The following is a 12,277-nucleotide window of genomic DNA, read 5'->3' on the forward strand; positions in this document are numbered from 1 at the left end:
TCAACCATTGCAAAGAAACTATTATAAAATACAACATTCCTTCATACTAAAAACCTAAAGCAAACAGGTCATAGAAGGAACACACTTCAACATAACCAGGGACATACATGAAAATAAAACACAAAATCGACATCATATTGGGTGGGGAAAAGCTGGAAGCATTTCCACTAACATCTGGAATAAGACAAGCATGCCCACTCTAGTACAACCAACAGAGTTCTGCACATTTTAGCCAAAACCATTCATTAGGTAGGAAAAAGAAATCAAAGGGACACAAATGAGGAAGTCAAATTATCTAATTATATTTATTTGCAGATGATATTATCCTGTATAGAGGGGAATAAAAAGATTCTAAGAGAGAATTGGAACTCAGGAGAGAGTTCAGCAAAGTTGCTGGACAGAAAATCAACACAGGAAAAGCAATAAGCCATGCACAAACAAAAATGCCATGGCTAAGACAGAATTTGTGAGGGCCTGGCGCTGTGGCATAGCAGCTAAAGTCCTCGCCTTGAACATGCCAGGAGCCCTTATGGGCGCCGGTTCTAATCCCGGAAGCTCCACTTCCCATCCAGTTCCCTGCTTGTGGCCTAGGAAAGCAGTCGAGGACGGCCCACAGCTTTGGGACCCTGCACCCTTGTGGGAGACCAGGAAGAAGTTCCTGGATCCTGGCTTCGGATCAGCATAGCACCAGCCGTTGCGCTCAGTTGGGGAGTGAATCATCGGATGGAAGATCTTTCTCTCTGTCTCTCCTCCTGTCTGTATATCTGACTTTCCAATAAAAATAAATAAATCTTTAAAAAAGGGGCAGAATTTGTGAGATCAGTACTATTCACAATATTTATAGAAAACTGATTGGGGAAATTTAATCAAAGGTATGAAAGAGCTCTACAATGAAAATCACAAACAATTAGAAGAAACGGATAAATGGAAAATCTTATATGCTCATGGTTTGGTAGACTCAACACCATCATAATGTCCATGCTACCCAAATTAATGTACATGTTCAATTCAATCCCAATAAAAACAGCAAAGATGTTCTTCTCAAATCTGGAAAAAAATGAACTTAAAATTCATATGGAATCTCAAAGGACCCCAAATAGTTAAGCAGCCTAAACAAGACACACATACAGTTGGAGGCATCACAATACCCACTTTGAAGACATATTATAGGACAGTTATAATCAAAACAACCTGGTTCTGACACATGGCGACCAATGGGACAGAACAGAGACTCTAGAAATAAATCTACATTTATCGCCAACTAATCTTGGACAGAGAGGCTAAAATCACTTCCTGGAGAAATTCCTCTTCAACAAACGGTATTGGGAAAATTGCACCTCTGTATTCAGAAATAGGAAATAAGACATTATCTTATACACTGCAGAAAAATCAATTTAAGACCTAAGTTTATCAAATTAGTAGAGGAAAACATAAGGGATACACTCCAAGACACTGGCATAGGCAAAGACTTCTAGGTTAACACCACAAAAGTACATGCAATAAAGGCAAAAACAAATGGGATTACTTTAAGATAAGGCACTTCTGCAAAGGAAATACCCCAGCAAAGTAAAAAGCAGCAACAGACAGAATGGAGAAAATGTTTGCAAACTAAACAACTGATAAAAGATTGCTATAAGGAGCTCAAGAAACTCAAGAATAATAAAACAATCAAGTTAAGAAACGGGCAAAGGACATTAACCAAGGATAAAATACAAATGGCCAAGAGGCACATGAAAAGATCTCAGGATTACTAGTTATCACAGAAATCTGAGTAAAAACCACAATGCAGGCTCATTCATTCCAGCAAGAAGGGCTTTCAAGCAAAAGTGAAAAAATAACAAACGTTTTCAAGGAATTGGAAAAAATAGGAACTCTAAACCACTGTTGATTAGAATGCACAGTAGTTTAGCCATTATGAAAGATTGTAGAGAGATTCCTCAGAAATCTGAAAATGGATCTACCAAACGAATGAGCCATTCTACTTCTGGGAATATATTCAAAGGAAATGAAATGAGCAAATGAAAGAGTTATCTGTTCTCTCAAGTTTATAGCAGCTCAACTCACAATAGCTAAGCTTTCAAATAAACCCAGGTGCCCAACAAATAGACTGTGATATACACATGATAAAATATCATTCAGCTATAAAATGGAATGAAATCCTGACGTTCTCAAAAAAATGGATGCAACTGAAGATCACTGTGGTTAATGAACCGAGCCAGTCCCCAAAGGGGAAATATATTTTCCTGACTTCTCTGTGTGGTAATATACATAGTACAAAAAATGTACTGTATATGCGTGGAATTCATGCCTTGAGATTTGATTACTGTTTATAGCCCTTGTTCACTCACTTTTGCAACAGTGGTTTTGCTACTAACTACTTTTTGGATTCTTTATTTAGTAGTGGGTTACGATTGTGATTATAAAGTAAACTGAATGTACTTCATTGCTAAAACCAAAGGATAAAAAAGAGAAAGGATGGCAATGAGAAAAGGAGGGAGGATACAAGGGGAAGTATCATTAGGCCCTAAAATCTGTGTATATGAAATACATGAAATCTGTTCTTTATGTCAACATTAAAAATGGAGTATTTGCAACATTCAATATTTGAAAATCCATTAAAAGATGGATCCCTATTTCCCCAAGGAAAAAGGAAAAAACACAGATGATGGACGTAGTAAATGAAGACTTTAAAGTAGCCACTACTCAGAGGTTCAGGACCTGACACTCAGCTGACATTAGCTCAATGGGCTAATCCTCTACACTTCCAAGCCTGGCATCCCATATGGGTACCAGTTCATGTCCTAGTTGGCCCACTTCCCTTTCAATTCTCTATGGCCTGACAAAGTAGCAAAATATGGCTCAAAGCCTTGGGATCCTGCACCCATTTGAGAGACCCAGAAGCAACTTGAAGTTCATGGCTTCAGATCAGCTGAGCTCCAGCCACTAGGGTCATCTGGGGAATGGTCAGCAGATGCAAGATTTTTTTGTCTCTCTTCTTCTCCTTAAATCTGCCTTCACAACAAAAATAAAAAATCTAAAAGGGCACGATTAGAAAAGAAGTCATTAGATGATTAAGAACAACTTCTGGCCGTGCAAAACACACGATCTTAAATGGAAATGGAAATCTCATCAGAATGGATAAATAACAGAAAAAGGTCCAATGGAAGAGAAAGAACATAATGTGCGTGAAGACATCTTTTCATAAAAACACACACACACACACCCGCCAGGGAAGACAGAGTGGGGTGAGAGCGAGAAGATGGAGAGAAAAGGGGGAGAGACTGATTTTTTCATAGAGAGAGGGAGACTGGTTTTCCATCCACTAATTCTCCTCAAACATCCACAAAAGGGCTGAACCAAGGAGAAGTAAGGAGTCCTCACAAATGGGTGGCAGCAGTCAATCACTGGAACCATCACTTGCTGCCTCCCGGAATGCTTTGGCAGAAGCTGGACCACAAGTAGACTAGCCAGGGCTTGATTCAGCACTCAGATATAGAATGCAAATATCCCAAATAAACTGCTGTACCACAATGCTCACTCCATGAAGACATCTGAATAGGGATTACCCAAAGGGAAGAACAGAAAAAAGGTTGAGTTCCCATGCACTCCCCTTTCCCAATAGTGAACAGACTCATTCACCCGTGGTATACTGTTGAGTAAACAATGTAAATATTGGCAAATTCTTTCAGTATGATGAAAGTTACAAAGTCACATGTACTGTGGGGATGATCCTTTAGAAACATTTGTTCTAGCATGCTTTTTTTTTTAATGTATTCTCTTGAAAGAAAGTTTCTTGATGCAAAATCAAGTTAATTACAATGTGGAGAGATCATGTCACAGCATACGGCAACAGCCTGATTTCTGGGTGGCAACAGCCAGGGTGAAACTGCTCGGGTGGTGAAGAGGCCGGCTGTTGACGACTTCATAAGTTTCTATGACAAGATCAAGGGACTCCACTCTAGTTCTTGCCCCTACTAGCTTGTGAGTAAAAGAAAACGTTTGCAAACTGCTTTACTTTGAGTTCCTGAACAAGAACACCTCTGACTTGTCATTCAATTGCTGTGAGACACTTGACACCATGGAACGATGAGAGGAGCCAGTGAATTCTAGCAGATGTGCCTCAGAAGGTTGGTTAGGTGAGACTGAAAAAGCTAAAGTGTTTAAAGGAGAGTAATTCTGATACCTACTCTGAAACTGTGTAAGGAGAGGTAGTGTGCTAATCCTTGCCCACACCCTTCTCCAGCTTTTGCAGTTTTGGGGATATTAGCAAAATATGCCCCAAATACTTTATTTGTTTATTCCTCTGATTTAAAAGTTGCTACACTGGCCAACTCCACACTATTCATACATTTTTCAAGTTTTCTTTCATCATAACGAGGTAAGTGGGAAGGTGTAACTACAAAAACACAGTCTTATCAATGACCAATATTGCTGCTCATTTTCAGAATCAGGTGCTTACTGTACATTCTCACATCTTTTCAATAGTTGTATGTGGTGATGATCTATACAGCACAACAGTATGAATGACTGTATGGGTGAATGCCTTTATAAAGAATAGCTTGATAAAGACAGTCCAAGGGCATCCTGAGATTCAACATTTGATGCAGTTGCAAGCAGAGTACAGAATGTTAAAATATTTCAGAGGCTAGGCTATTTATGGGTTTTAATAGCCTCTCTTGCATGTTGTTTCCAAGTTGGCAACCAAAACCATGGCAACAGGAAATTCTTCCCTGCAGTGGAGTTTATGAATGCTTTTCTGTTTTCATGACTCAACTCCTTATTTAATTTCCTGTATAGAAAATTAGAAATATCACAATAGACTGCAATACAGATGTGCTAATCCAAAGACCCTCTCAAAGAAAAACAGGCCACAGGTGTCTGTGGATGGATTTTGAGACAAAATTTAAAATGATCTTCTGGGAGATTAATGCTTTTGGACAATAATGGTTGAAACCAACAGGAGCTAAACATTACGAAAAGTGGGCAACAATATCCTGGAGTAATTTTCCATCATCTGCAGCCACTGTCCTAGCCGCGTCCACACTTCTGAACACATTCTTTTCCTTACAACCCAATTCCAGGTACTTTGATTATGATCTTCAACTGGTCTGGTGCTACAGCTTCTCTCTATAGCTTTCTCTCCATCATCTCAGCAGCTATCTGCAATGAATGGCAATGCTGTTTTACAGATAATTTAGCAGATGCACAGCGGCACAGCAGCAAGAAAAAAGCCCAGGAGGAGCAGCTGAGTGTTCCTTACTTTTGGTGTCTAGTTGTGCACGGTACTTCTCGAACCCTTTGAGCCGAACTCGTTCTCCCAGCAGCTGAAGGAATTCCTCGAAGGCCGGGCCGGCGGCTTCATTGTTATACATCTCTTCTTCAGTGCTCTGCCCAGCTTTGCAGTACATGATGCCCACTTTCTGCTGATAGTTCAACTGTGAAGGCAGAAACACAATGCATGTAAATATGAGGTCCGCGCAGTATGCCACACATGCCTGTAGCACTGAAGGGCACATGCCCTTGAACTCCTCCTAATCCATTCTCTGATCCAAAAACATTCAGTGGAGAAAACCTCTATCATCTTCATGAATTCAGAGTAAAGATGACCTGGCTCTTTCCCACCCCGGTGGGCCACCTCCTGGAGCCCTCCCACCCTGGATGCCCCCACCTCCAACGCCCTCTGTGGATGGAGGCCATGACCATCCGGCAGCAGGAACCCCAGGGGCTGGACATCCTGGACATGGACATTTACATCTTCACTCCTTCCTGCCAGGTGGATGCCCCATCCAGAGATATCTCAGATGCAGCTGACCCACCATGGCCCTCAGGGCTTAGGACACCCGCATGCTGGGCCCCCTGGCTCTGGGGAACAGCCACCTCCACGACCCCTGCCTGGGATGCCTCATCCTGGACCATCTCCAACGGGTATGCTCCCGAGAAGCCCTCCATTTGGATCTCCCATGGGTCACCCGGGCCCTATGCCTCCACATGGTATGCGTGGACCTCCTCTGCTGATGCGCTCTCATGTACACTAGTCCTCCCAAGACCCCCACCCTATATGGTATCAGCTGATCCTCCTTCTCCCAGATGTACTTCCCTGCCTTCAGTTCCCCCTCCAAGGCTCACTTCAGGGCCCTCGTCCTCAATAAATTCCCATTCTTCCTCCTGTTATATTCTAGTATCTTTTCTCCTTTTTGGACCAATCACAGTTGCTGTATCAAAACCCTATGAGCACTCCATTTTCAAAGCAACGTCTTCCCTACAGAACATTTTTTTTTCTTTTTATGTTGGTTCTAAGTGTTTTACAAATGCACATGGAAAACAAAACTGTACTTATTATTAAAAAAAAAACCAAAGAGAAAAGATGAGTAAAATAAATGAAAGTTTCCTGCATACATCATGAGAACTGAAGCCGACACTCCTGTTATGGTACAAAGTAGAGAATGAGGCTCTAGAAAAGTTTGACAACAAGTCAGCTCTTGGAAAAATTTTGTTTAACAAGCAAGTGCTTTACAAGTTTAAAAGAGGTTCACTTTACAAAACATACTTTCAAATAAATTGTTTTGCATGAAAAAAACCATCAATCTCCCTGAATGGGGGAAGTAAAATTAGAAAAGAACTGCCTCCTAACATCATTTTTCACTATTTTAAAATACAAATGGTTATATCTTTGTTAGTGCTTGGAGAAAGTTCTTGGTCAAATATTTCTCTAAGAACATGGACATACACTTTAACAGAGGCTAAAATGGTAAACCGACTTGAGGCAAAAATGTTCTTTACTCCAATATCATTAAAATGAAGTAGGAGATTGAAATATGACATCATTTGTACCAAAAATATTGTCATTCTGCAAACAAACGTTAAGGTGATACTGCTAGTTATTTAACAAGAAGCTAGTTTAATACAAAAATGCAGACTGAATTCTCAGTAACATTAGAACAATTCACATCACTGAACTCTATTTGCAGTGTCACTACAAATCTTCATCTAATACAATAGAGGGGTGAAATTTTGATGGCTAACCTTTATTGAGTATGTGTCCAATATTATGTTTAGTGTTTAACATATACTAACTTGCTTTTTAAAATTCTTATTTTATTTGAAGAACAGAGAGACGGAGACACAGAGACGGAGGAAACACGCACACTCACAGGTGTGGGGAGGGATGGTGGTGGAGGTAGCTACCTCCCTTGTCACTGGTTCACTTTTCCCAAACCTGCAATAGCCACTGTTGGGCCAGGCCAAAGCCAGGAACACAGACTCAGACATGTGGGTGGGTAGGGACCCAATCACTTACGCCATCACTGCTGCCTCCTGGGGTACATATTAGCAGGAAGTTGGAATTGGAAGTAGGGCTAGGAAGTGAATCCAGGAATTTTGTTATTAATGCCAGGGGTCCAAGCAGCAGAATTATGCTGCCACGACACTAATTTACTATCTTATAATATCTCACAACACAATTACTACTGCTGTTAGATGAGGAAACAGATTAAAAAATGGAAGACCAAGTTAACTAGCTGAATGCGGGAGGCAGGAGATCTCAAACAGTCCTATGTTTCATCTCCATCAAATATCATCAGCACTCAACCAGGCATGTCTTCTATTTCTATCACTTGCACCATATGTCTACAACCACTTAGTCAAAATTCTGAAGTTGAAAGGTAAAAACTGAATTTATGAAAACATATTTGGCACCAATACTTGATATGGAGCCAACATTAGTACTTTTAGTTTATTCTGTGATGTATGAATATTCATATTTTCTCTGCATAAATACTGATGAGCTTGATTGTGGGGTACTGCCCCATATTTCACTGGAAATGTTGCTGCTTGCACTTGCATTTTTATTACCCTTCTAAAATCTAAAAATTCTTTTGAATTCTCAAACACACACAGTCTATGTCATTCTACCCTAAGGAATAATGAACCAGAATGATCTTTTTCACTTTTCCAAACCAAATGACTAAATGTTGAAACAGTTCAAGCTTGCCAAAATTCTGTCAGGACTAGGGGCAAGCCTTATGAGGCCATTCTCCATGGGCTGCCATCTCGCTGCCATCTCACTGCCCCATGTTTGCACGTCCTGTGACTCCTGGCAAACAGGACAGCATCTAAATCCTGAAGAAGTAGCCACTTCAGTGAAAAGGGCAACTTCCTGGACCTCTGGTGTGTTCTCCTCTCTCCCTTCAGGAGACACTCCATCTCCCAGGTCCTTCCCTGGAGGTGCTTTCCCCTTCCTTCTTTTCATGTTCACCTGATCATTTTGCAAAAAAAACTTCTTCGTTTACAACCGATTTGTGGTTTTTAAAATTTCTATGTTAAGCTGAAGAAAAAAATCACTGAGCTTTGCTGGTAACAAATATGATTGAGGAAAATGCCTTTGCCTGCTTTCTCCCCTCCACTGTGCTCTGCGAGTCGACCAGCAAGTTCCACAGCCTTGTAGACCCAGGAGCTTTCTGCAAGTTCTATAATCGCCCAGCTTTGACTTGACTCAACTGGTGCCTCTGGGTGGAAGTTAAGTGTAAAACCTGCACATAGCTGGATATGGATATCTCTACTAGAACATTTTTAAAAAGCTTTTTTTTCCCCCTACACTTTTTATTTTGAAAGGCAGACAGAGAAAGAGAGATGATAATTTATTGGCTCACTCTACAAATGCCACAGTCAAATGTCCAAAAAAGAGGCCACACTGAAGCCAGCAGTCTGGAGCTCAGCCCTTGCCTCCACACCCGTGGCAGGAACCCAGTGACCCAGGTCATCGCTGCTGCCTTCCAAGGTACATCTTAGCAAGAAGCTGGAATTGGAAGGAAAGCAGAGACTCAGAATTTAAGCTCTCTTGATATAGGATGTAGGCACCCCAAGTGGTATTTTAACGAAATACCTGCTCCATATATTGCAATATTTTAAAATAGCATATAACCAACACTATTGGTATTTAATGTTAATTATTTAGCAGGAAAACATTTGGGTCTTAAACTACTGTTGTACACCACAGTTAGGAAAAAGTAACATCAGGCTGAGATGTGCTGCATAGCACGACCAGGTCATCCACCTCATCAGCTGGCCTGCTTCCAGCACCTGACTGTGGGTAGTGTGCGGGGAGTGGTCGGGGGACTCCTGTAGAGAAAGGTTTCATTTTGGCCTTAAAATTGAGCACAGAGGTCTCAGCAAATAAAACAGGCAGTGCTAGTACAAAAGGGGTCCTTATCACAGCTTTGTTTGAGGAGAGTGATGTTAACTCAGCCTCTCTCTCTGCGTAGAACTATCCAAGAGATAAATAACCCACACAGAGGAAGGGGTTTTGAGTTATCCGTGGGATGTGCCACCCACATGGGCCCTCCCAGGAAACCATGTTCAAAGAAAGTCAATGGAAACCACTGCAGTGGTTTAGATTTGTAATTTTTTTAACCTTATAGATAAAAGTCTAAGATTACACCAGGCAATATTCAAAAGGATTCATTTTGTTAAGAGGAAGGAAGATGAGAGGAGTAAGCTCCCCACAAGTATTGAGTAAACAGAACCCAGGATATGGGGGGGGGGACCCTGTATCCTTCTATTGCCTTGAATTCTTTCAGACCCCAGTGAGCTCCATCTGCAGATTTTAAAACAGACTGGTTTTACTGGTGGTGAAAGGAATGATCCTTTCAGAGGATTAGGAGATCGGTTAGAATGTCCAATTTCTTTTGGTTTGAAAACTGTGCCAAATGTTCAGGCCAGTACCTTACTAAGAGTTGTGTCTGCTCTAACCTCCAAGATGACAACAGGACTGTATCCTTGATTTCTAATCCAACTAGACTGAAGGTAGGTGGCATTCTCCCAGCTCAAGTTATCTGAATGCTTAGTTAGCAACCATGTTCCCTGTCAAAAAATGACTAGTTGTTATGGAGGACACACTAAATGTAACAAGGAACATTCCAAGAAAAGGAGCAAATGTAGATGACATTCAACCTATGATCTGGGGATTTTGGATTGTTATAAAGCAATATAAAACAGCAGTTTTCTCTTGGAAAATTATATACAAGCATTTCTGTATGGTTACATACTACCTACCTAAGTTACATATATTTTGCGCACACTGCATTGCAGGACTAAGGTCACACTGGGAAGGAGGGCCTTGAATCTCAAAAAATTATCTTTCTACACTTGGCTAAAGTGATACAGGTCCTGCAGCTGAGCCCAAAAGTACTAACTGGCACTTAGAGAACGTACACAGCCCTCACATCCCTGGCCACCACCAGCAGTTCAAGCAAAGTGTAGAAACTTTGCCACCACCCTTTGATTCCTTTACATATAACCATTTAAAATGTAACTGTCTTAAATAATACTTACTGGTACACTCAAACACTCTGGATACTGTTACAATTTTTGTTTCAAAAGCCACAATAATTTAGATAACTCGACAGAAAAAAATATTTACCCCTATTTCAATTTCTAAAAACAATTTATTCTTTTGTTGTTCCCAAACTTTAAGGCGTTCTTTTTATCATTTCCTTTCTGGCTAGAGAAGAAGTTTGAACAGGAAAGAAGTTCTTCAAATACTTTTTAGTAGTGTAGCATTTCTGATGACAAAGCCTCTTGGTTCTGTTTTATCTGACAAAATCTTGATTTGCCCTTCAATGACAAAGGATATTTTCCCTGAATAAAGATTTCTAAATTGAAAAATCTTTTGTACCAAAATTGAAAAAATGTGTGCCATTTCCTTCTGTCCTCTGTGGTTTCTAATGGAAAAAAAAAATCATTTTGTCATGCAAGTTGTCTTCATAGGGTTATTTTGCTTTTGTATCTTTCAACATTTCTTTGTTCAAAACTGTCACTAAAATCAAGTCTGGCTGTAGATTTCCTTGTTTTTTTCATCTCTGTTATGCTCAGCATTTTATACCTATAAATTTGTATCTTTTACCAGTTTGAGAGGAAGTTAGCCATTGCTTCTTCAAGCGCTTTTCCGCAACCTTTGTTCAATATTCCAAAAACACAATTGTTAATATGCTGCTATGGTTCCATAGGCTCTAGTCATTTCTGCTTCCAGCCAATTCTTCATCGCACAGGCTTGGTCATTTCTATGCTTCTACCTTTAAGTTCACTGATTATTCCCTTTATCCTTGCCCTTCTGCTTTTCATCCATCTATTAAGTTTTTGTTTCATTTTAATTACTTTATTTTTCAGTTCTAATGTTTCTACATGCTTGATGTGACGGTTTCTAGGTCTCTGTTAAGACTTTCTGTATTTTCATTTATATTTTTTCTTTTTTTTTTTTTTGTATTTTCATTTATTAAAGCCATGTTCACTGAAGCATTACAGGTGGCTGTTCAAAATTTATTGTTGGGGTAGACACTAGGCGTAGTGGTTGGGCTGCTGTGTGGAAGCCTACATTCTACATGAGTGCCTGAACTCAGGTCCCTATGAACTCCAGTATGCAGCCTACTCCTAGTGCACACCATGAGAGGTGCCAAGTGGACGATTTAAGTAACCACTTCCTTGTCACCCATGGAAGAGACCCAGGTTGGACTCCCATGTCCCGGTTTGGGCCTGGCCTAGTTACTGTGAACATTCGAAAATGAAAGCTCTCTCCCTATTTCTCCCTCACACTGTTTTTCAAATATTTTTTTTGCATCCAGAAGACACTATTTTATTTGAAAATATTACAAAGTCAGATATACAAAGAGGAAGACAGACAGAGAGAAATAGCCTCCGTCCAATGATTCACTCCCCAAGTGACCACAATGGCCAGTGCTGCACCGACTCAAAGGCAGGAGCCAGGACCTCTTCCAGGTCTCCCATGCAGGTGCAGGGTCCCAAGACTTTGGGTCATTCTCCATTGCTTTCCCAGGCCACAGGTAGGGAGCTGGATGGGAAGCAGGATTGCTGGGATTAGAACCGGCACCCATATGGGTTCCCGGTGAGTTCAAGGCGAGGACTTTAGCTGCTAAGCCACAGCGCCGGGCCCCAAATAAATTTTTAAAATTTAAAATCATTATTGGGAGTAGGCAGTTGGTGTAGAAGTTAAGACACTGAATTGAAGTGTCCAGACCAAGTCCTTGCTCTGCTCCCCATCCCAGCTTCCTGCCATACACAACCTGGGAGGCAGCGGGTGATGGTTTCGGTAAGTCCATATCACTACAGGAGAGAAACAGATTGCATCCCTAGCTCCTTGCTTGGGCTTCGCCTCTCTCTAGCAATTGCAGGCCTTTGGGAACTGGACCAACAGAGGAACAAACACTCTCAATTTCTTTCTCTCTACTTTAAAAATAATTTTAAAATATCATTTGTAATATAATTC

At 40.7% G+C, this 12,277-nt stretch overlaps 1 protein-coding gene across 10 annotated transcripts in view; it reads right to left on the reverse strand.

Moving 5' to 3' along the window:
- Positions 1-12,277, reverse strand: part of SIPA1L1 (signal induced proliferation associated 1 like 1) — a 313,038-nt gene that overhangs the window by 80,570 nt on the left and 220,191 nt on the right. For all 10 annotated transcript variants that reach the window (XM_058655252.1, XM_058655253.1, XM_058655255.1 and 7 more), the window contains one exon: positions 5,261-5,435. In XM_058655252.1, the coding sequence (XP_058511235.1) occupies positions 5,261-5,435 (175 nt within the window). The remainder of the gene's footprint in view (positions 1-5,260; positions 5,436-12,277) is intronic.

The sequence above is a fragment of the Ochotona princeps genome, chromosome 26, assembly GCF_030435755.1.
Source record: "Ochotona princeps isolate mOchPri1 chromosome 26, mOchPri1.hap1, whole genome shotgun sequence".
Classification (NCBI taxonomy): Eukaryota; Metazoa; Chordata; class Mammalia; order Lagomorpha; family Ochotonidae; genus Ochotona; species Ochotona princeps.